The sequence below is a fragment of the Octodon degus genome, unplaced genomic scaffold (assembly GCF_000260255.1).
Source record: "Octodon degus isolate 3935 unplaced genomic scaffold, OctDeg1.0 scaffold00052, whole genome shotgun sequence".
In the NCBI taxonomy this organism is placed as follows: Eukaryota; Metazoa; Chordata; class Mammalia; order Rodentia; family Octodontidae; genus Octodon; species Octodon degus.
In genome coordinates, this window is record NW_004524628.1 from 13,200,744 (window position 1) to 13,224,697 (window position 23,954).

The window sequence follows — 23,954 nt, forward strand, 5'->3', positions numbered from 1 at the left end:
CCTGCGTCTGTCCGCGGGGTGTCCTGCGTCTGTCCGCGGGGTGCCCTGCGTCTGTCCGCGGGGTGCCCTGCGTCTGTCCGCGGGGTGCCCTGCGTCTGTCCGCGGGGTGTCCTGCGTCTGTCCGCGGGGTGCCCTGCGTCTGTCCGCGGGGTGTCCTGCGTCTGTCCGCGGGGTGTCCTGCGTCTGTCCACGGGGTGCCCTGCGTCTGTCCACGGGGTGTCCTGCGTCTGTCCATGGGGTGTCCTGCATCTGTCTATGGGTGCCCTGCATCCACTGGGACTGGCTGGGCTGGGTCAGTGGCAGCCCACAGGCTGGCTGTGTGCTCTTAGGAGGCATGCCCCCTGCAAGTCCAGGGTGACTTCAGGTCAGGACTTGGGGTGCCCTCTGGGATGGACGGCTGTGGGGTCCAGGTCAGAGCTGAGCTGCAGAGAAGGCTGCTCCGGCCCTTCGGTGGTGGCTTCCTCCTCATCTCTCGTTTCTGCTCCACTGAGACTCAGCAGAGGTCTCTTGAGCCCCTGGTGTGCTGTGGCAGCGTGTTGTGACCATCCTGTAGGAAGCTGTGCTTGCTGTACATGGCCTGGGCTACTGTGAGAACTCAGTCTGCAGTGGCCAGGGAGCCACCAAAGCCACAGGCCACTTCTCTGGTCACTTTTGGCCCTGACTTCAGTGGGGTCCTGAGGCTTCCACATTTGGAGGACACAGCCACTTCTCTATCCTGACTTCATCACATCCCCCCTTGGCCACCCCAGTCCTTCAGGAGCCCAGGGATGTTTTTTGTGTTTGAAACCTCTTTACAAACACTGCCTCAGTTCCTGCTGGTGCAGCCAGACTTCCGTGCTAATGGTGTCCCTGTGAGACTCCCATGTGGCCTTGAGCATTTAGTTGCCATCTCTCAGGCTTGGGGCCCTCCTTAGGTGAACCCCAAAAGGGCTCCTCTGCCCCTCCTTCAGGGTCATAGACAGGATTGGGCTCAGTCAATGAACTCGTTACTTTCTCCTGTGCAATGGCTTTGGGACATTTACATTGTCTTCCAGGCGTTTTTTTCTTTTTCTTTTTAACCATAAAATGAAGCTGGGACTGGGATTACAGAGACAATACATTTGAAGAATGAAGCTCAGCAGAGAAGTGCTGTATCAGCTGCCTGGCCACCTTTCCACTGGTTCACTCAGACAGGACACCACTTAGGTCATCTGGATGCTTCCAAGAACATCAAACTCTGACTGAGACACTGAGGGCTCCGGGCCTGCTCTCTGTGCTTCTCCTTTCCAAGCTTCCTGCTTTGCTTGTGTGCACAGCCTGAGCCTCAAACCTGGCCCCTGTGCCTTGGGCAGCAGAGCCAGTACCTGGACAAGTCCTGAGGGTTCCTCCTGCATAGTAGCTCCTGTGCCCCCTCTGTGTGCCCTCCTCAATGTGTCCTGTCCAGGAAGTGTTCTAGTACGCACTGGACTCAGGGTGTGGAGAGGGATAGGGAGCAGGAAGCACCAGGACCTGTCTTTCCCTCCCTGTGACCTCAGCTGGGGTCAGAGACAAGGGGCAGATGACAGTGTGGGGCCACAGAGCCACAGGCAGGCTGAGGCCAGGCCAGGTCGGTGTCTGCACTGGGCCAGGCTGTAAGCTGAGGGCACCCAGGGCTGCTGGTGACTGTCTCTGGGCTCTGTTTCACTTCTGCTTCTTAGAAACCTTGGAATGGAGGAAGCAGGGACAGGGAGCCATGTGGCTCCCCAGAGACCAGGGCTGTGGCCACTCATGTACAGTGGCACTGTCCTGGGGCCTCTGTAAGTGACACTGACTCAGGGATCACTTAGGAAGGTGAAACATGAGTGTGTGCATCTAGCCTTGCCCAGAGCTGCTGTAGGGACTCCAGGGTTCAGCGCCTGTGGCCTCCCAGGTTACACACTCAGATGCTTGCTGTGAGTTGTGTCATTCACTGAACTTTACGGTGAGTGGTATCAGTGGGTGAGGGAAGGACAGGGAGGCCAAATGCGGCCAAATGTCTGCACTGTGATCCCCAGCTCTGTCCTTAATAGAGGCCTGGTGGCATTAATGTTCCTTCTCCAGGTGGGATGAATACACAGACTGGTGAATGCATTAGAAGTATGGTTAAGGCCGTCTGGATGGGAGGTGGGCTGTGTCTCCTGAATTCTTGCAGATAAATTGCCCAATAAGCCTTGGGAGGAACATGCTTCATGGCCCAATCACAACCTCTTAGGACACCCCAGAGACTCTTGCATGTTGAAGAGAGACCCAGACACATGACGGCTGGTGGCTGCTGGTGCATTTCCAAAACTCAAGATATAGGGACTAGGGAAGGCAGCAGGTAGCTGTCTGCTGGGCCCAGGGACCCAGAGTCCTTGACACCAGGCCTGTGGTGAGATCGAGCCTTGCATGTGAAGGGGAAATGCACTTCCCTTGCAGGGTCCTCACGTGCTGCTGCGCCTGGACGTGCGCCCGCCCCTCTGACATCAGTGACAGCTTTGGAGTCAGCTGGTTTGCTTCCCCATCAGCCTAGCAAAGGACTGGCAGTGCATCACCCTGGCTGACGCCAGCTTCCACCTGTGCTTGCAAAGGGTGTTTCACTGGCAGAGGCTGTATGTATCATCACGGGCAGAGCTGCTTCTGCATTAGCATTGAGCACTCCGGCTGCAAACCCTGGGTGTTCCCTCCTGGTGCTTTCCAGGCAGCAGTTACCAAGTGGTAACATGGAGCAGGCTCCCTGAGCCCACGGGCACACGACTGGTCACTGCACATCCAGTACACCTGATGGGGTCGTTGGGAGGTGCATGGAGGGTGTGTGCACCAGTGAGGGCAGGTTGCATACCGTCAGCACCTTCTCCAGGAGCAGAGGCAGCACATCTGGTCCATGCTGTCTTATATGTGGAACCTGCTGGGTGTTCTAAGGACAGGCATTTCTCGATGGGCTGCAATCCACGGAGCAGTATCCTCTCCTTGTCCTGTGCAGGCTGTAAAGATTGATGACAGATTAGAGACATGACCTAGCTTGTGAAAGTTGGCCACATTTTTCCGGCCCTGTCCTGGGGGCTAGAGTGTCCAGTGGCCAAACCAGGCTCCATGCTGGCAGTCCAGACGTGGGGGAGTGAGCATTTCCTTCTGGGGCTGCCTCTGTAGTGTGGCATAGGTTAGTGGAGCACTGTGGACCCAGGTGGTCGCTGTGTCTCTGTGGGTAGTGGCTAGCTCCTTGTCGTTTAGGGTTCTTCCAGCTTGGCTCCCACAGCAGAATGGTACCAGCGAATATCCAGAAAGAACAAACTCTTTCAGTCACTCCTTGGTCGAGAAGCAGTGTGGCGCCTGTGCCTGGGGCCTCAGCAGGCACCATCCTTGGCCCTCTGCATGTGCTGGCACCATGGGTGAGCTGCACTTGTTCTGAACTTTAGATACGTGGACTCACAGATGCGTACCTGTGTCCATCTCTGCTTTCAGGATTGCATTTGTGAGCTCCAACCCACATCATCGTGGGGAGCTGTCTTTTGCCCCTTTCCCTTGCTCTAGTGCTATTAGCTGTTTTTAATAGACCTAGTTTCTTTAGATCAGTTTTAGGTGCACAGAAGTAGAGAGAGGCCCACTTGTCCCTGTGCTAGGCACAGCCTCCTGCTCGGGAGGGGTGTGTTTCTCACTATCTGTGACCCTGTGTTCATAGCACCAAGGCTCTCAGTTCATGGGGCGCCCTCCTGTGTTGTGCATTCTGTGGTTTGGACACGTGTGTCTTGACAAGTGTCCACCGTCATCAGGCCCTACAGAGCAGTCTCACTGCTTGATGTCCTCTTCTGCCGCTTGCCTACTCAGGCTTCTGCAGCCACTGCCTTTCTCGGAATGTCACGGCTGACTGCTGGTGTGCAGCTATTCATTTGTTGCTGAGTAGTATTGTCTGCTGGGCCACAATTTATTTCTCTCCTTACTTGCTCAAGGATATCTGGATCCCTTCTGAATTCTGGTCATTGTGAGTAAAGGTGTATGAACTTAAATTTCCAGCTTCGTCAGTCAGTGCCAAGGGCGTGACTGCTGGGTTGGTGAGTGTGCAACTCTGCGGCAGGAAGTGGGTGCCCTTGCCCCCTTCTCCCTGGTGCTTGCTGTTGGAGGTGTTCTTCAGTGTGTTGTGTACCTCACCGTTGTTTTCATTGTGTTCCCTAATGACATGTGGTGGGGAGTGTGTTTCCTCATCCTTATTTAGTTTCTGCATGTTTTGGTGAAATGTCGTTAAGGTCTTCAGCATACTCTGACTCAGATTCCTTCTTTTTGTTGTTTTGAGAATTCTCATCTGTTTCGAATGACAGCCGTTTACTACAGTGTCTTTTGTAGATATTCTCTCCCAATCTGTGGCCTCTTTCGTGTTTTCCTTATAGTGCCTTTTGCAGAGTGCAGGTATTTTAAGAAAGTGTACCTTCTCAGTTCTTTCCTCTGTGGACACTACCTTTGGTGTTGCACACAAAATGTCATTGGTGAATCTAAGATCCTTTGGGTTTTTTCTTCTGTTATCTTCTAGGAGCTTTATAGTTTTGCATTTCATGCTTAGCATGCGTCCCATCAAATTAGGATTTGTGGGTATGTGAAATCTTTGTCTGTGTCTTAGCTCCAGGGCATCCAGTTTTCCCATCACTGTTGACAAAACCGTGTTTGCTGTGTGTTTGGGCTCATGTGGATCTACTCCTGAGTGGCCACTCCATTCTGTTCCCCTCGCCTGGTTTTTCTCCCACCGTGTCTTGGTTTCTGTGGTTTTCCTGGCAGTCGGCTGCTCCAGTGAGCCGGCTTTGGGCTCCTCAGTACTGTGGGGCTGCCCTGAGTCCTCTGCCTCCGCAGGAACTCCAGGACCAGCTGGCTGGTCGTAAAACAGCGTACTGATGCTGCAATAGGGATTGCATTGACAGCACAGGTCGAGCTGGGGAAACTGATAAATACCTATAAACTTGGAATATCTCTCTATTTACTTGATTTCTTTGACCAGAGTTTTATAGTCTTCTTAATACAGATCTTGCACATATTTGGTTAGATTTAAGCATTTCATTTTCAAGGTGATAATATAAAAGTGTCTTTGTGTTTTTAATTTTAAATGTCACTTATTTGTGGCTGGTGTACAGGAAAGTCATCAGTATCTGTAGATTACCTTGTACCTGCAACCCTGCTGTTCTCATTCATCAGTTCCAGAAGTCTTTGCTTAGTTCTGTTGGGTTCTTTATGTCAGTATCTGAAAACAAAAGTACTTTTATTTCTTTTTTCCCCAATACCTTCCATTTTTACTTCTTGTTGTTTTAGATGGATCTTACTTATGATGTTGAACATTGAAAGGGAACAATCTTGCTCTATCAGCGCTCTTCATGGGACTTTACGGCTAAGGATGATGTTAGCTGTGGGCTTATTTACAGTCGTGTTCTGAAAGTTTCCTTTCTTCATGTATTTAGTACAAGGTCTTCAGGATCTCGCTACTCAGATTGGACTCATAGTGATCCTCCTGTTTTCAGCCTCCCCACTGCTGGGGTTACAGGCGCGCACCACACTCAGTCTCGATTGCCATCTCAGCGTGCCCAGGGGGCGGAGCCCACCCGGCACTGGGAGTTCCCTTGCATTCTCAGTTTACTTATAGTTCTTATCCAGTGGACACTGGGCTTTGTCGGTGCCTTCTCCACGTCTACTTAGATGACCTGTAGTATCTTTCTTTAGGTCTGTGCAAGTCAGGGCTGCAGTAACGATTTTGACCCGAACCAGCCACACACCCCACTGGGTGATTGTGTGTATTTTTTATGCCTTGTTGATTTGGTTTGCTAACTTTTCTGAGGATTTTGGCAACTGTGTCTATTAGACACATGGATCTGTGCTTTGCTTGTCGTGCCTTTGTCTAGGTTGGGTTTAGGGTAGTGCTGGTCTCATGGAGCGAGTTCTGGATGGCCCCTCTGTGCTGCCTTCCGGCAGGTGGGAGAGAATGGGTGCCATTTCTTCTGTAAATGTTTGTAAAACTCACCATTCGATCCATTTGGGTTTGGTGATTTCTGTTGGAAGTTTGTCAATTATTGATCTAATTTTTAACAGAAAGAGATTCATACAGCTGTTTCTACTACTACAAAGTGCTCAGCAGCTTGTGCCTTTCAAACCCTTGCTCCATTTTATTTGGCTTACTGAATTTGTGGACACAGAGTGGTCCATGTCATTTCCTGATTGTACTTTTATGTCCGTTGGATGTATAGTGATATGAATGATTTGTATCTTGTCTCCTGTTTTTCTCAGCCTACCTAGAAGCTTTCTGGTTTTCTTGCTCTTTTCAAAGAATCTACTTTTGTTTTAGATTTTGTTTTTAATTTCATTGAAATTGAAACTTTTCAGTTTCATTGATTTCTGCCCTAAGTTACACATTTATAACTAAGACTGCTGATTTTACATCTTTCTACTTTTCTGACACATACATTCAGTGCTATGAATTTTCTCCTAGACATAGCTTTTCCTATATTACACACAATTTTGGTGGGTTATATTTTAATTTTCATGTAGTTAATGTTTTAAAATTTCTCTTGAATTTCTTCTTTGATCCAAGTGCTACTAAGATATATATTTATATATTAAATGTATTTAATAAAGGTCTATAGGGTCTCACTACACAAATAGAACTTGTAGTGATCCTCCTGTTTTCCGCCTCCCAAGCACTGGGATTACAGGCGTGTGCCACCATGCAGTCTCAATTACTGTCTCAGAATGCCCTGGGGTGGGGTCAGAATGACACACTGGGGATTGAACCTTAGTCCCTGCATCTGCCTAAGCAAGGAAGTGTATTGTTAAATCTCCAAGTATTTTGAGATTTTCCAGCTATCTCTGTGCTATGGATTTCTAATTTAATCTGGCTGTGATCTGTGAGTAGTCACTATATAACTTCTTCTCAAATCTGTTAGGGTGTAGTCTGTGGCTCTGACTGTCATCTGCCTTGTGCATGTCCCTGAGAGCTTGAGAAGACTGTGTCCTGGTGGTGTGGGGGGCAGCCGTCTATGGGTGTGGCTGGCATCCAGCTGACCCGTGGTGCTTCGAGTCCACGCCTCCTCCCTGGTTCCCGAATGCCGGTCTGTTATTGATACTGGAGGGTCTGAGTCTCTAATGATAACAGAACAGTCATCTGTTTCTCCTGGCAGTGCTCTTGCCTTGTGCATTACTCTGCTGGGCGTGTGCGCACGTTAGGTGCTGCTGTGTCCTCCCGGAGAATCGCTGTGCTGTCTTTACCCCTGACAGATCCTTGCTGTGAAGTCTGCTTTGTCTGAAATGTGCTTGACCATCTTTGGCTGCTGTTAGGACAGTGTATCTCTCCCGCCCATTTCCTCGTAAGCCAGGTATGTATTTAAAGTTTGTTTCTTGTAGATACAGAAAATTTCTGATCAGCTCTGAGAGTTGCTATTTTAAAAATTTTTTTATTCATTTTAATGAGAAAAAAATAGCAATGCAACAGTTTCAAAACAGATTAGAAGGACAGTTGTAATAATATATTACATATTGTTGTCTTCATAGTAGTTATTCAAAGGTCAAGATGTAGACATGTTATCTTGTCTGAACACTATTAGTAAAAACCTTCTCACTGAACTAAGAGAATTTAGCTATATATCTATCCTAAAATATATATGTATATATTCACTACAAAATGATCCTTTATTTATATTCCCTTTTTTTTTGTTTTGTCAGAGATGGGTGTTCCATTGCAGTTAGGGAAGCTGTATTTGGAGAAGTCCTTGAAGAACCTTCGAGAGTTGCTTGTAACCTAAGCACTTTTATCATTGCCATAAGTGGTGTAGTTGGGTTTTCCCCATTGGTTTTTACCTGTGCATTTATGTCACTGATGTTTTACATGCAGCTGGCTTTTACCCCACTAGTTACTGTTTTCTGTCTTTTCTCTTATTTTTTGTTCCTAATTTGTTTCTAATCATTTTTTTGACTTCTAGGATTTTAAGTCCACATTTTACAAGATTCCTTTTTGTCTCCTTCTCTGCGTATCAGTTTACTTCTTTTGTTTTTAGTTTTGGTGGTAGCCCCAAAGCTCAGTATGCACGTGTGACTGCTCTGGCCCACATCCATGCAGCCCTCACCACCTCATGGTGCGGGGGGTCCTTCAGGAAGCAAGGGATAGATTCTCGCTGCCTGGGCCATGTTGTCTCCCTCTCCCTTCCACATGGGGTATATGTATATGAGTGGACGTGTGTGTGTGTGACCAAACATACTGTTCACATTCTTCTGCACACACTCTTATTTGTTAAATTAAGAATCATAAGTTTTCATTTTCATGTCTCTTGTTTTTCCTTTGCGCCCTCCTTTCCTTTTGTGGATCTGGGTTTCTAACATTTACTATTTTTCTCCTTTCTAAAGAATTTATTTTAGTGTTGCTTGCAAGGCAGGTCTATGAAACAAATTAACAAATTAATTTTTGTTGTCTGAGAAACCTTTATTTCTCCTTCAGTTTTGAAAATATTTCCAGAGAATGTACAATTCTAGTCAGTGGCTTTTTCCCTCTGTGTACTTTATTTCTCTCCACTTTCTTCCTGCTTACATTTTTTTAGAAGTCAGATACAATTCTTATTTTCACTTCTTTTATAGGTAAACTCTTACTCTCACTTTCTGGATTTTTCCTTTGTCTTTCATCTTCCATAGGCTGAAAATGATGTCCTGAGTGTAGATTTCTAGCTTATCCTGCTTTATTTTCTCTGAGCTTCCTAGATTTGAGATTTGAGATTTGATATCTAGCATTAATTTGGAGAAAATGATAGCCATCATTATTTCAAATATTTTCCCTTTTCTTTTTTTATTATGTACTTGGCACAGTCTCACTATGCAGCTCGGACTTGCGGTGCTCCTCCTGTTCTCAGCCTCCCCAGCACTGAGATCGCAGGTGTGCACCACCACGCCTGGTCTCGGAGGCTGACGCAGCATGCCCCAGGGGTGGCGCTGGCGCAGCACGTGGTGTTGGTCGGTCCAATCCTGGCCCTTTGTTTGCCTAAGCAGGCGCTTAGTCCACTGAGCTATCTCGCCAGCCCCATTTCTTCTTCTTCTGATTTCTCATGTAGCTGCTCTAAAGTTCCCAGATACAGTATTGTGTTTGCTTGCTTGTTTTCTCCCTTCCTTCCTTCCCTCCCTCTTTCTTCCTTCCATTCCTTTCTCTTTGCTTTTCTGTTTTGGATGCTCCTGTCAGGATGCCTGAGCTCAGAGGCTCTTCCCTCAGCCATGTGCCATCTCCTAAGATCCCTTCAAAGGCACCTGTGTGTCGGCTAATGCTGCTGAGTAGCAGCATTCGTAGGGTTTTTCTTAGACTATCCACCACACTGCTCACACTGCCATCTGCTCTCTGTGCTGTTTCCATGACGCCTGAAGTTTCTTCTTTGTGGCTATTTTAAATTCCCTGTCTTAGATCTGACCTGATGGTAAGATTTGTTCTTCTTCCTGATAACTGAACAAGTTGTTCTGCACACAAGGAGTGGCCGTGAACAGCCCTTCGCAGGTGGTGGTCAGGAGTGTGGGGTGGGTTCTGGCGGCCAGTAACGGTCTTGGCTGTGATTCCTGAGCTTCTCAATACCCCATCCTTCCTTGTAGCCAGGGCGGCTGGAGATGGCTGTTGGGTAGCTTGTTTAGCTGCAGGTAACTCACAGGCCAGGCTCTGGTTAGCCAGTGTCCCCACCAACCCCTGAGGAAGAGCAGGGTGCCCTGGTGTGTGGAGGTGGCTCCTTTTTTGCCTCCTGTGGACACAGGTAGGTTTTCCCGGATATTTCCTGCAGAACCAGAAGGTCTTCCACGGGTGAATCTCCTGAGGTTGGCCTTGTGTCTGGGTTGCCCTAGACCCCCACTGCCTGCCTGCCCCTGGTGATTGCTCCCCCTGGTCCAGTTCCCTGGGTACACTCTCAGGCTCTGTGTCTCCCGCCATTACCTGGCAGCAGCTGTGGTGGTGAGCAAGGTTTACCCGGTTTGCCAGGTCTGAGAAGCTTAGTTGGTTTTCAGCTTATTAAGCTTTTTATGTGTCTTGGGGTGAAGTGGTGCCTTTCAGTGTCTTAGGTGCCAGGTGAAGCACCCACCTCCTGTGAGATGGAGTGTGTGTGTCTGTGGGTTTACAAGCCAAGTGGAGTCCCATGTGACTCACCTTGTCTATCCTTCTACTGAGAAGCGTTTGTATTTTTAATTTTTACCTTACTTCAGGGATCTGCAGTAACTTGTCCAGTTGGGTGCTTTTGTCTCTGTCCCCCGCCCCAGCCTTTGTCAACCAGTTTCCTTTGTACTGAAGCCAAATAAAATTTTGATATTTGATTTTTCAACTTTCTTAAAGAGTTCACAGTTACAAGTGAAAATATAAAATACAGAGCATCATCCAGAAACACAAGAAAATCTTAGGGCTTTTGTTTGCGCCCTGTGCTTGTTCTCTGGTTTGTGAGACAGCTTTCCCATGAAGCTGACTCTTTGCATTGTAGAGTGCTTGGGCGACAGCAGAGAGTGCCAGTTAGTGATGGTGTCTGCTTCCTCTCTTGTAGTTATCTGCTGTATGAATCTATCTATCTATGTATTTATCTATCTATCTGTCTGTCTCACACTGTTTCTAGGTGTGTATTTCTAAAATTTTTAACCAAAAATAAGGCCATATTTGTAAAATTAGCAGCAGCGTGTTCACGTGATGAATGCTTTGCAAATGGCTTTGCAGCTAATTTTCCACTGAAAAATCACTGCGCTCCGTGTGAGATGGTGCTGTGTGCACACGCGCATTTTTGCAGAGCCCTGCACCTGGCAGTCTGTAGGAGAGACTTGGTGATACTGGGGAGCCATGCAGAAGGGCAGAGAGCAAGCTCAGGACTGGCGCTTTCTGTTCGGGGTGCACATTGCCTCGGAACACCATTGCTTCTCCTCAATGCCATTTTGAGAGATGGGGGGTGTCCTATGGAGCAGACAGTGCCACCTTGTGGGAGAGTTGACAGTCTTCTGGGTGCTGCATTTGTCCCAGCTTTCCCGGAGTTCAGCAAACACTGGAAGGAGCATCTTCCGAGCAAGTCTTGGGCATGCCTGGGTCTCCTTGGCATGTTCCTAGACATGGTGCTTGCAGCTCGGACATGAGGAAAGGACGTTCAAAATCCTCCTTGTGACTGATTCTCAGCTTAATGGGAGTTTGCTTTCTTCTTTTGCGAGCTCTGATTTTTGTCTTTGGCTTATTTTGCCTTCAAAGTGTGTCTTTTTTCCCCATTGTCATTTGAAGTCCTATGGAAGGGATAGGAAGGCATTTTCCTCATGCCTCCTGCAAGAATTTTTCTAGTTCAGCTTTTTGTTTTGTGTCTGCTGTTTTTAACATAGGATTCATTTTTCCTTCAGCTAATTTTTTTTTTTTTTTTTTTTTTTTTTGTCATTTTTCAAGATACTCTTGCCAGAGCAGAAGTAAACATATGTTCAGGTTTTCTGCTTGGAGAACCATGCTCCTTTCTATATGTCTAATTCTTATAGAACTAGTTTGGGCATATCCACAGAACTATTTGTTAACGATTAGACAATTTTCTAATTATTGATGGTATCTGAAAAAGCCAATATTTTTTATGAATTTATTTTAAAATCAGCAGCCTTTTTCAAATTCTTACTCTAATTTTTTGTTTCTGCTTTGTTTTAATAGGTAAAAAATTATGTACTCATCTTTCCAATATCTACATGTCTTTATTTTTTATTTCTTTGGCTTAGTTTCTAGAATAGCGTTAGATAATAGCATGGATGTCCTGATTTTCTAAAATAAAAATTAATCTGTCGTTTTCTTCTTTCCAGTTTTAACACTTAACTTACTTGTCCTTCTCTATGACCAGTGAGGCCTGGTCTGAGCTGGCCGGGCCTCCTGCTGGCACAGGTGGGTGTGTGCACCCGTTTAGTGGCGCCCCTGGGCATACGCAGGCCAGTCCTCCGGGTGGCCTGCACTCCTGGCCTGAATGGGGCCCTGGGATGCACCTCCCACCTGTGGGGGGCGCCTGCAGTGGCTCTGCGTTGCTTCTCCTGCAGTAGTCACTGGAAGAGACACAGGTGCCACTCATGACAGACACGGAGGGAATGAATGCATGACTGCATCACTGGGTGACTCCGTGTGGTTAGGTGACTACTGGAGTGTGGACTTATGCACATCACCTTGTTACTTGCTGTTTATGAAAGCTGGGGTGGGAGAGGGTGACACGTTCTTGCCTCCTCCTTACTCCGGAGGCTTGGAGGAGGCCTTGGGATGGTAAGCACTGGGCCCCACAGCCTCTGTCCCATCTACCACCCCTCACTTTTTCAAGATACCCTGCTGCCCAACTTGAGGTGCCCTCTCCCAAAGGGGCTATGGTGGAGAGAGCTATGGTACCATCTTCCTGCTTCACAGGAGCAGGATGGCTTCTGGGGAGGGAGGGCAGGTGGTACCCTGGACCTAATGTGGTCCTTTGTGAGCTCCACGCATGGCAGATGCCCAGTGGGCCAGCTGATCTTCAGCAGATGCCCAAGCACCAGTGATACTAAGGGGAGGTGGGCTGCAGATGAGGGTACATGCTGGCTGCTGCAGGACATGTGGCCAGGAGGGTGGGGGTCAGCATCCTTTGAGGGTGCTCTTGTGCCAGGGTCAGGCATCTTGAGCTGAGGCTGGGAGCGAGTTCCAATCCTCTGGCACTTGCTGCAGTTGTGTCTATGTTCAGGGCTCCTCTGGGCGCACCCCGTCGGTCTCCCTCTCCTCTGTCCACACCCCGTCGGTCTCCCTCTCCTCTGGGCACACCCCGTCGGTCTCCCTCTCCTCTGGCCGCACCCCGTCGGTCTCCCTCTCCTCTGTCCACACCCCGTCGGGCTCCCTCTCCTCTGGGCGCACCCCGTCGGGCTCCATCTCCTCTGGGCGCACCCTGTCGTTCTCCCTCTCCTCTGGCCACGCCCCGTAGGTCTCCCTCTCCTCTGGACTCGCCTTGTCGGTCTCCCTCTCCTCTGTCTACACCTTGTCGGTCTCCATCTCCTCTGATCACATCCCGTCCATCTCCAGCTCCTGTGGCCACACCCTGGTTGGTCTCCATCTCTTCTGATTCTTCTTCACATCCAAGGGTTTCCTCTCATATGTCCCGTCCAGGTTTCCCAAAAGCTCTTCTCCTTTCTCTGCGTGCACTTCCCATGTGCAGCTGTTCATGTGTTGCTGGTGTGCTACAGGTGCTGGGGAGCTATGGGTGGGATGCAGGCTACCAGGATTGATGGCTCTAAATTGGTCTATTTGGCTTGGGTTGCTTCTCCTTTCACTATTCCCTGGAGCCAGAAACAAAGCATGTTATTCTTAGCTGAATTTATTTTTATCCAATGTGTTTTTCTTTCATTACATAAATCACAGAAGCCTGTGTTTTAAAACTCCAAATGTATATACATATATTTGGCACCAGGAATCAAACTCATGACCTCAAGCTTGCCAGGCAGGAGCTGTGGCACTGAGCTATAACCCCAGGTCCAACTGTAGTTTGAATTGTCAGGGGTCCCTTGTGGAGACCTTTAAGGCTATGGTCACCCTCATCAGAACAAGACAGTAGGTGGAAGGGAAGGCTGCGTGGACCCCACAGCTTCCTGGGCCAGTCCCTGGCTTTCATGTCTAACCAGTCTCTTGTTTTCCTTTTGGGGTGTTCATGGCTGCTCTGGAATCTCCAGGATGAAGTTCTAACTGTGATCCGCCGTGTGGATGACAACTGGGCGGAGGGCATGCTGGGAGACCGGATTGGGATCTTCCCCTTACTGTATGTGCAGGTAAGCCCTAACTTGCATGAGGGTCACCGTGTCAGCCTGGGAGCCCTGCATGTGGGAGACGAGGTCCTCCACAGGCCCCGAGGACCATGGCAGCCTTGGAGTTCTGCTCGTATCACCCACTGGCCTGCGAGAGTGGCTGTGGCCAGCAGGAGCAGCCACACCCCGTGCCCCACAGCCTTTCCCTCTCAGACTCTCACGTTGCACTGTTTATGTGAGAGGTCCCGTGTCCCGCTGTTCTGGCCTCCTAGCCCTGAGGTCCAGAGTGCCCCCCACTCTAGGCACATTGGGCACAACGCACAGGGCTGGCATAGACCCTGTCACGCCTGGAAGCTCTCCTGGCACCTGCGGCTTGAGCCAGTACTGAGACTCCCTCAATTCCCCTCTTCTCTGTCACCAGGAGACACTCTGTTCCTAGGAATACCCTTAGGGTAGTGGTGGGGAGGGACATCTGAAACACTGTCTCCTTGGGCTGTTTGTGTGGGTGTCTGATCCTGGTGTGTACATTGCTGTCTGTCAGAGCAAGTCCACATGCAGGCATCCTTTCATCCTGTCAGCTTTGAGGTCATCCTATACTAGTGTCCTTTGAGCTGGGTCTGACTGGGGGCCAAATGCTTCTCAGGAACTCGCCAGTCTTTCTGATAATGTGGCCACTGTGATTCGTGGATATGCCCACTGCACAAATGAGCAGACAGAGGCTCCAGGTAGCTGGGGGTTGCCAGCCCCACAGCAAGTTGAGGCAGTTTTGAGGTGGAGCATAGGCTCCACGCTCACCCCTTCACTTCCTGCCCGTGGTCCCCCAGGACCTCACTTCTCTCAGTGTCTCCCTCAGTGTGCACAGAATTCTTCCTTCCCCAGGGCTGTGGATGGTTGCAGATGTGTATCAAATGCATAGGTGTGGCATCCAGGACCTTCCTCTATCTTTCCTCATCCTCCCCCTTCCCTAAACATCTAGATGAGTATTTTCCCTCACATCTGCCCTGGTTAGGCTACCCAGGAGACCCTAAGTCCCTCTCCTGGCAGTGTCCACACACTGAGCAGCTGGCCCGAGCAGTGTTTCTAGACCACTTGGCGGACACTGGTAGGTGTCTGCATCACTGTGACAGTACCTGAAAATCAGGTCATGAGATGGCACAAGGGGTGGTGCTTAGGTAGTCACAGCCACTGGGAGGTTAAGGCAGGAGGATCTGGTGTTCAAGGGTAGAGTGGAGAACTTAGGACCTTGTCTCAAAAAAGAAAGAAAGAAAGAAAGAAAGAAAGAAAGAAAGAAAGAAAGAAAGAAAGGTGTGGGTGGGGCAAGGCCGTGGTAAGAGCACTCTCCTGGTGAGCACGTTGCCTGGGCCCACTCTCCCCATAGTAAAAAAAAAAAAAAAAAGAGGGAAGATTGGCTCAGTTTCAGGGTTTCAGTCCATGGTTGCTGGGCTCCATTGCTTCTGGGCTGTGGTGAGGCTGTGGTAGAGAAAAGCAGCTGGCGGCAGTTGGGGTGGGGTAGGGGTGGGATGCGTGAGACACCTATGACACCCTTGCTTCAAGAGCCCCCACCTACTGAGTTGCCAGTACCTCCCATCAGCGTCATCATCCTGTTACGGGTCCAAGTATATTAATCCACAGATGCAGTTGGAGACCTCAGAATCCAGCCCTCACCGGTGTGTGAGCCTGTGAGCCAGGGGGACACTTCCGATCCAGAGCAGGTCTGGAGCACACGTCCCATGTGTCAGGCACCCACACCTGCTTGCCGTTGCTACAGCCTGCACCAGGCCAGACGTTCTTCTCCATCCTACTGCTAGAGATGAGGATGTAACACACAAAAACTCTCAAAGTCCTACATGGGAGCCCCCAAATATTTTTACCCAGTGAAACATTTTCTCAGGCGGAATCTCAAGGGATACCCAAAGAAGCATGCAGAAATGCTGATAGAAACATTGTTACTGCAGCCCAGATGGAAACAATTCCTGTGTCATGGAATGAAACAGCTGAGTACAGCTCGGCACTTCTGTGTGGTGGGACGGTGTCCAGCGGTGGAAACAAACAATCCTGCTACTGTGAGAGTAAGGTGGATGTGCCAGAGTGTCACCTCACACTCACCCGTGTGAGGGTCTGTAGCCCTCCTGACCCCACCCTGCATGCGGGTGGTCCTGCGGCTCACTGTGTCCGGATGAGCTGTCCTCCTCTTATGCTCTTCCACCCCTTCCCGTCTCAGCGCCAGATGTCAGGTTTTGGGCCTGTGTGCAGCTGTGGTCCCGCTAGCTCACTGTGGCCTGGCACTGGGCCTTGCCTCACCTGAACTGCACTCCTGCGTGCTGCCGGGCCAGGATGCCCCAGCCTTGGTGAGCCTGGTGAACAAGTGCCTGCCTTAAGGACCTACCTGGATCTGCTGGGTGGACACAGTGAGACACAGGGGCCAGATGTGGCTGGACCAGTCTTTCCCTTGTTGGCATCGCCTTCCAGCAAAGACCAACCTTGTCCCCACCTGCACAATGATGTTCCTGTGCCCCCTGCAGCCCCCAGGCGCTGTCTGCTGAGTCCGGTCTTCCCATGGGATGTCACAGTGCCCCCTGGGGCCAGGACTGAGTGCTGCAGTGAAAGCTCAGATTCTGTCTGGGGCCCGCCCTGTCACAAGAGTGCCCCGTGAACACCTCCACCTAGCTGGTCCCTTTCTTGAGGGCTTGCATACAGCTTGGTCAGGGCCAGCCTAGAACTTGGCACTCAGAGCCACAGTGACCCAGTGGCAGAACCGCAGGCCAACACACGAGGGAGGCCTGGGCTGCCCTGGTGCACAGCTGTGTGGCTGCGGCCAGCTTTTTTGCCTCTGCAGCTCTCAGGAGACCCGTGTACTATGGGAACTGGAGCCAGAGCCCTGGCATGTATGTTGAGAGTGCTGGGGTCAGGGTGGTGGAGAGCTGGGGCAAGCGCTGGCTCTAGAAAGCAGGGCAGCCTCATTCATGGTACTGGGGCCGTGTGGAGGTGGGCAGAGACCTCTGGCTTGAGCAGACACCAGCCCTCTGTCTGGTGATGTCCATCAGGGTGCCTCCAGTTGGGTGGTGTGTGGATCCTGGGCACAGCCCAGCAAGTAGAAGTCCTCTCCGGAGTGGCCGCTCCTAGTGATAACTGTTTCCCTTGCCACTCATCGTCAGCACAGAATAAAGATGTGCGGCACCTGCAGTTGCTCTAGGCCTCTGTCACTTTGACCTTGACCTCGTCTTCTGCACTGCGTGCTGGCCTCTTCTCACTTTACTTTTCGTAGAACGCTGTTTTGAACTACAGCCTCCAACATGCTGACAGCCCACGTGGCAGTAACTCACAGGCATGACTGCTGACTGCTCCCCTGGGAACAGAAGAGCTCCTAGCTTCAGCTTTGTGTGTTCCCTGTTGCTGTGGATGTCAGCTCTGGGGTTAGATCTGTGCTTGTCACTTCTTTGACTTTGCCCTGTTGGTTTCCAGCCCCTGGATGGAGGCAGGTAATGTATACAGGAGGAAGTTGAGTAAGGATGTATTAGTTGGGGTTCTGCCACCAATAGGGCCCGCATACTTGTGAGGGAGGAGGGGACTGGCCCCTGTACTATGGCACTGAGCAGGCTGTCTGTGGGCTGGAAACCTGGGGTGCTGTCCAACTCCGAAACCCCAGAGCAAGCAGCAGAGGTGGGCCTCTCAGTGTGAGGCTGGGGACCTGGAGCCTGCTTCTTGGGGGCAGAGGAGGAGTGTCCCAGCTCCAGAGGACATGGATGGAGGGCACATCTTCCTGCTCACAGGCCGTCCCCCCGGGTCCCCTTTACTTCACACAGGTGTGTGCTGCCTGTTTCTCTAGATGCACCTCAGTCCTATTGTGGGTGACCTGCATGGACAATGGCTGTGAGTACAGGAGTGCTTGTTCCCCTCTTGGGAGTTGCATGCCAGTCTCACCCTCCTGCTTTAGCCAGACAGGTCTTGCCACTGGGCCCCACCTCAAATGTGGGCAGACATCATCCTCCAGGGAACTCGAGGCTGGCAACCCAGTGCCAGTTCAGCACCCCAGAGGCCTTGGCAGGCTGAGCAGGGGTCCTCACCATGTGACGGATACACCCCAGCTCAGGGCCAGAGGACTTTGTGCAGGTGTGGTCTCCATTCCTGTTTGCTGGCTGTCTTGGGTTAGAAAGGGCAGCCAGGATGGAAAGTATGCCGTCAGTGTCGGCCACAGCAGTGGTGTGAAACACAGCGTGACAGGTGCAGTGAGAGACTGGTGTGTGAGACAGTGAAGTGTGGTGTGAGAAACTCAGTGTGACCCTGGGTGTGAGACCTGGAGTTCTGGAAGGCCCCCCATGGCCTGCCCAAAGTCAGGACTCAGGGCTTGCTGTGCACGGGCTTGTTTAGATCTGGAGGAATGAGAGGGGACTATACCAGATGTGCCATGAGAGACTGAAGAGGAGTCTGAGCTGTCGGCAGGCAGCTGGGCATGGGAGCCCCGGGGACACTGCCCACTCGTGCGAATCGGCTCTTGTGCCTTGGCATCCCATTCTTCCTTACCTGTGTGTTGCTCATAGGGACAAGGGTAGCCTCCTAGGCAGTGAGGCTGTCTTCACGGGCCCTCCACACCAGAATGAACTGGGCTTTGGGGGAGGAGCTGACCTGCAGTTCCGAGTTAATGTTGGCCCTTGGCAGGGGATCGCTGTCAGGATCACACCCCCACCTGGGGGCGCTCAGCTCTCTTAGCCTTCTCCTGAATTGCCTTTCGAGGCACTTCCTGTTGAGAGGGGAAAAGGAGCACACTGCTTGTGGCCAGGGTAGCTTTAGAATTCAGCAGAAATGCTCACCCACGAGTGCATTTGGGAGACTCTAAAGGCGTCTCAGCTCAGCTAATTACTCCAGAATGAAAAGCGGCAGCTAATTCTGGCATCAGCTCATTCCTGCTCAGCCCACTCAGCTCAAAGCCACACTTGCTTTTTTATCTTTCAAATCCTTCAAGTGAGAGAAATTAAGGCACTAGTCTGAAGCTATTGAGAATTCTTTCCTCTGGGAAGCAAAGGCCAAGGTTTGGCTAGGAATACCTCTTGCAGGTGTCTTGTTTTCAGTGATCCTTCTTACCTCCTGCTCATTGCCCTGCTGCGTTCTGGTCTGCTCTTGGGGAAGCTATTGGGTGAGAGTTGAGAGGCTTCCAGGTTGCCGCAGATGCACTCTTGACTAGCTGTACCCACACAGCTGGTCTCCCCTCCTAATAGCTGCAAGACCAATGCTTGGGTCTCCAGAAGAGTTCATCCTGGTGTCAGTGAAAGATCTGCCGTCCATGAAAAGCCCTATTGTCAACAAGTAGGCTGAAGTTCCGTCTGCCTTGGTGTGCGTCGATGGCTTAGCTCTTGAGTGAAAGAAGGATTGTGTTGCCCCTAAAAATCCTCCACAATGTCCCTTTCAGACCACCATCCATTCCTCTACCCATCCATTCACCTAGCCATTCATTTATCCAATCATTCATCCATCCACTCACCCATCCATCTATCCACCCATTCATTCATCCATCCATCTATCCATTCTTCCTTTCATCCAACTACCCATTCACCCACTTACCCTTCATTTGTCCATTCATTCATCTGTTTTCCTATGTATTCCTCTACCCAACCATCTCCTCATCTATCTGTATCTATCCAGTCCCTGACCCCTGCCTTAGGATTGAGTTGGTGGATCAGAGACCCCTCTGAGCATGTCATGTGACATTTCCACACCTCCATCTCTTCATCTTTGTGATGGGAGCAGTCACCTCATCTGCCTTAAGGGTCCCAGGAAGGTTGTATTAGTGACAATGGCACACTATAGTGACTGTCACAGTGAGAGTTGTATTATAAATTATTTACCTGTCATTTTTTGATTTCTACCCAGACTTCAGATTCCCCCAAGTCACATGCCTCCCATGAGACAAGCTGCGGGAAGCCCCTCTGTCCTGCCTGATTGCAGCTTAGTCCTGCAGTGGGTGATCCGGGCCATGACACAAAGAAAGAAAGCAGAACACTGTACTGCTTAAGGAAACTCTTTGGGGTAGACTCTTTGGGATGGACTTAATGCTCTGTTCAGTGCAGAGGAAGAGTCACCTTGGAAACAAGTCGCAGATGCCTGCAGGGCAAGGGTGCTGTCAGGAGACTCAAGCTTTCAAGAGAGGGTTCCCCTGAGGCAGAGCCTCTGCTCAGGACTTCCATCAGGAGGAAGGGGCGATGGTGCCCCAGCTCCTGTCTGAGGGAAGCAGCCAGCTGTGTGGTCACGGCCAGTGCCGCCTGAGGAACAGAATGGGCTTGAGACCAGGACAAAAGAACACCCTGGAGGGCCAGTCGGTGCGTCTGTGGTCTGTGACCGTCTTGTGTTTAAGAGGAGAGGGCTCGTGTACTTACTTGTATTTCTTTTTGCTGAGCTTGCAGCAGAACTTGTGTGTCTGCTTTTCTTAGACACTTAATGCCGTGTCCGGGGGTGGCTACAATTTTAACTGTAGCCGTTCATCCTGCTCTGTCCCACCCACCATGCCCTGTCTTATTTGCTCTGCACAAAGCTTGTGTCCATGTGGGGTTAGAAGCCTCTGCAGCATCTCACACTCGGACAGAGTGGAAGATGCGTGTGACCTCTGGCTCCGCAGGGCATGCAGACACCTGGGCCTCAGCTACTTTTTGTTTCATTTGATTTTAAATGAATTTTTCTGATTATAAAAACAATACTTGGCTTTTTCTCAAAACAGGGAAATTCAGAAAAGTTTAAAGAGGAAAATTAAAATCACTCCTAATCCTACCAGTACATATAATATTCACATAAGAAAGGACTGGAGTGAAAGGTTATTAGCATATTGTTCGTTTCCTTTTTGTTCTGTGTATAAATTTGCATATATTTGAGGCAAACTTGAGTGTGTGCTGCATCCGCATTTCTGGCAGCCTTTCTCCTAAAGTTGTGCGTCTCCTGTGCACAGCAGTGCAGCAGCTTCCGGTTGTGTCACTGGTGCCCCCATGACCCTGGACCTCCACACCCCCACTGCAGAGCAGGGCTGAGCCGTCCCAGACCTGCAGGCCCCCACACGTGACCCTCAGCAGCCTCATCTGTGCCTGCGAATCCGCCCCCCTCAGACACGTTGGCCCCTGCCGCCCAGGACCTGACCTGCGCGGCGGCTGCCTCCTCCTGGAGCTCAGCCCCACTTGACACACTACGGAAATCAATCCCTGCTGGCTTCTTGCCTTCTGGGTGGGTGTCCTTGAGCAGGGTGTCTCACTCCTATCAACTCACCTGCACACCACGCAGAGCCTCAGAGGGCTTGTGGGCCCACTCCTCCCACTGGCCAGGACCCACCTGTGGCCCCTCCCCTCTCTCAGCTCGCTGCAGTCCACTGACCCAGAGCCCAGGGACTCCCAAGTCCTCCTCCCCCAGCTCGCGGGGGCCACACATAGCTTCCAGTGTTTGGGCTTGTGACTCATGGCGATGTGTGTCAGGGCCTCACCAAAGGCGCACGTGTGAAATGGAGCCAACCTTTCCTGAAGCTGCCCGCTGTCTGGGAGGTATTCGGAATTTGGTATGTTTTTTATTCCCTTGCATATTATGAAAAGTGCTGGCCAGGACTCGTAGTCCCATAGCTTGAAAGCCATGGCCCTGCCACAGATCCCCAAGGTGGACCATGCAGCTGGGCAAGGGAAGAAATCTGAGCTCCTGAAGATTCGCTGCTTGCTAGATTTTTTTTTTTTTTCTTGTACTGGAGATGATACCTGGAGCCTTTGCACTGAGCTACATCCCCAGTCCTATATTTTATTTTGAGACAAGGCTTGCAGAGTTACCTAATTGTTCAGAGTGGCACAAACTTGAGATTTTTCTCCCCCAGGCTCCAGAGTGCTCAATATTTTAAACTTTTTAACTTGTAGACTCAGATTTTTATTTTGTATGTTTCTTATAAGGCAAGTATGCATTCTGACTCACTGCATATGTTCAGATTCATGTATGTTTTTAGAACATTGCATATCTGTAACATAAATAACATACTGGTGCCCTGGAAGACACTGGCACCGATGGGAGGCCTTGGGGAGAGGCCTCACAGCATTTCACAGGGGACAGCATGGCCCTGGACCCATCTGGCAGAGCTGTGCCTGCTCTGCTCTTGTCTTCTTTGCTGTCTTCTTGCCTCCTCGGTTGCCTGTGACCCACGACACCAGGGCAGAAAGCCTGCGACAGTGTTTCTCAGTCCTGTCTCTGAGATGGCCAGCAGTGTGTGTGTTAGGCCAGGCAAAGGGTTACCTGTGCCCAGGGATCTGCAGAGGGCTCTTCCCCAGGTTATAGAGAAGCAGAACTGTGGCCCTGTGTCTGCTCTTTACTGCGAAGCCTGCCTGTCACTGTGTCACAGCACCCTCCCAAGGGAACTCTTTAGCAACTGAGGCAGACTTGCTGTGCTCTTAGTCCCACGAAGAACCAGGACTCTGTCTTCCTCTCCCTGCCTCGATCCTGAGCTCAGGGCAATTTGGAGCAGGAAGGGAGCAGACTGAAAGGGGAGAGGAGCCAGTTCCCCACTGGGCATCGGGTGTGCATCCTTGGCTGGCAGGCGGCCTGGGGTTGCAGACGTGTGGGACGTGCTATTTGCTGCAAACAAAGCTGGCTGGGGACCCAGCAGGTGTTGGAGTTTCCTGGGTCCTCACCCCCAAGAGATCTAGGCCAGTGTCTTCAGATGGACTCACCGCTCACCTGATTATAGTACACCTGCAGGGGGGCTGCTGTTGCTCAGGAAGGTGCTTTCCAGCAGGTGTGCCACGTGCTTACCACTGAGGTTTGTGTGACGCCAAGTAGGCAGATGGAGTCCCCAGCAGGGTGACTGTCAGCAAGGCAAGATGCAGTCCATAGAGCCCAGCACCCAGGAGGGTGAGGCCTGCACCTTCTGCCTGGCTGTCCAGCGTCACCATTCATGCCTACCCTGTGCCAGGAGGCATGGGGCATTTCCTGTCCTAAGAGGAAACTCTCCTCTCCTCTCCTCTCTTCTCCCATCCCATTCCCCATCCCCTTCCCTCCCCTCCCCTCTAAAGTCTTCTACTGTCCTGTTTAGCAGTCCCCCTTCCTCCCACAGTGAAATCCACCCTGTGTTGTCCCTGGTGCAGAATCTGCCTCCTTTGAGCTTTGGTTTTCTAAAGTCACTTCTGTCCTCATGGTGGCAGCATGGCCACTGCGTGACTGTGCCCTGGGTCCATGGATCAGGGAATGAGTGAGACTTGAGGCAAACCGGGGAGCCGTAGCAGCAGGTGCTGTGGGTGTGGGTGACTGGGCAGATGTAGCCCTTGGGCCTCATCACGCTGCTGCCCGGCCTCCAGAGCTGCTAACCTTATGCACAGCTGAATCCCCAGGGCAGCAGCGGCTTTCATGGCAAGGTTGCCAGGAGTGTTTGTTGAATGACTAGAAGAGTATCTGGTCAGGGTGGTGGGGCCCAGGACAGGCCGAGCATTCCTTACCCGAAATGCTTGGAACCGCACGTGTTTCAGAGTTTGGTTTGGGGGATTTAGAATCACAAGACGTTACTAGCTGAGCAGGAAACCCAGCCTCTGGAGGCGCCAGTGCCCAGGGTAGCAGGGTTACTCATGCTATGTTGCTGATGTCTGGAGCTCAGTGTGCAGGAAGAGGCCTGGAGAGGATGCTTGGCCCGTGAGGCCTCGGGCAGGCAGGAGCAGCACCCAGCCAGGGTGGCCGCTCTGGTGTTCTGTGCTGCGAGGACTTCCACCTTGTGCTTCCCCTCAGAAAGCTCTGATTTTTAATGGTCCACGTTTGAGCTCCGGTGAGCCCAGGCCCAGGGTCACGTCCTCCACAGATGCTTGAAGGCGGCCAGGACTGAGCAGCCTGAGTGCTGCTGAGTAAGCGAGTCATGGAGGAGCTGCAGACAGGGCGAGTGTGGTGGCTGCATGTAGCTCGGATGAGGGACCTGGCTGTTCTGTGTCTGGGTTTTCTCATCTGTGTAGTGGCCACATTACTGCCGAACTGGGGTTGACAGGACAGAGCAGGTGTGGTGAGGATGGTGACCTCGGGTGTGCTGGGCCAGGGCCGGCACCAGCACCATTGGCCACCAGGATCCCCCCGCCCCCATAGGTTAGGAGTAAGGATGTGGTGCCAGGGTCTGACCCTCTGCTCTGTCTTGCTGGCAGCTGGTTCTCCTGGAGAATGTAGCATCCAGGTCTCCAGCAGAGGGGTGCGTCTCTTCACCACCTCTGCCTCTGTGACACTCAAGGAGTGACAGGCCAGTAGTGACTTGGAGTGGCCTCAGGGGGACATGTTGCACTTTGTGGCCTATGTGT

General features: G+C 51.1%; 1 protein-coding gene across 1 annotated transcript in view; it reads left to right on the plus strand.

Moving 5' to 3' along the window:
- Positions 1–23,954, plus strand: part of Sh3rf3 (SH3 domain containing ring finger 3) — a 174,117-nt gene that overhangs the window by 103,661 nt on the left and 46,502 nt on the right. The window contains exon 3 of the mRNA XM_023717374.1: positions 13,615–13,710. Within this exon, the coding sequence (XP_023573142.1) occupies positions 13,615–13,710 (96 nt within the window). The remainder of the gene's footprint in view (positions 1–13,614; positions 13,711–23,954) is intronic.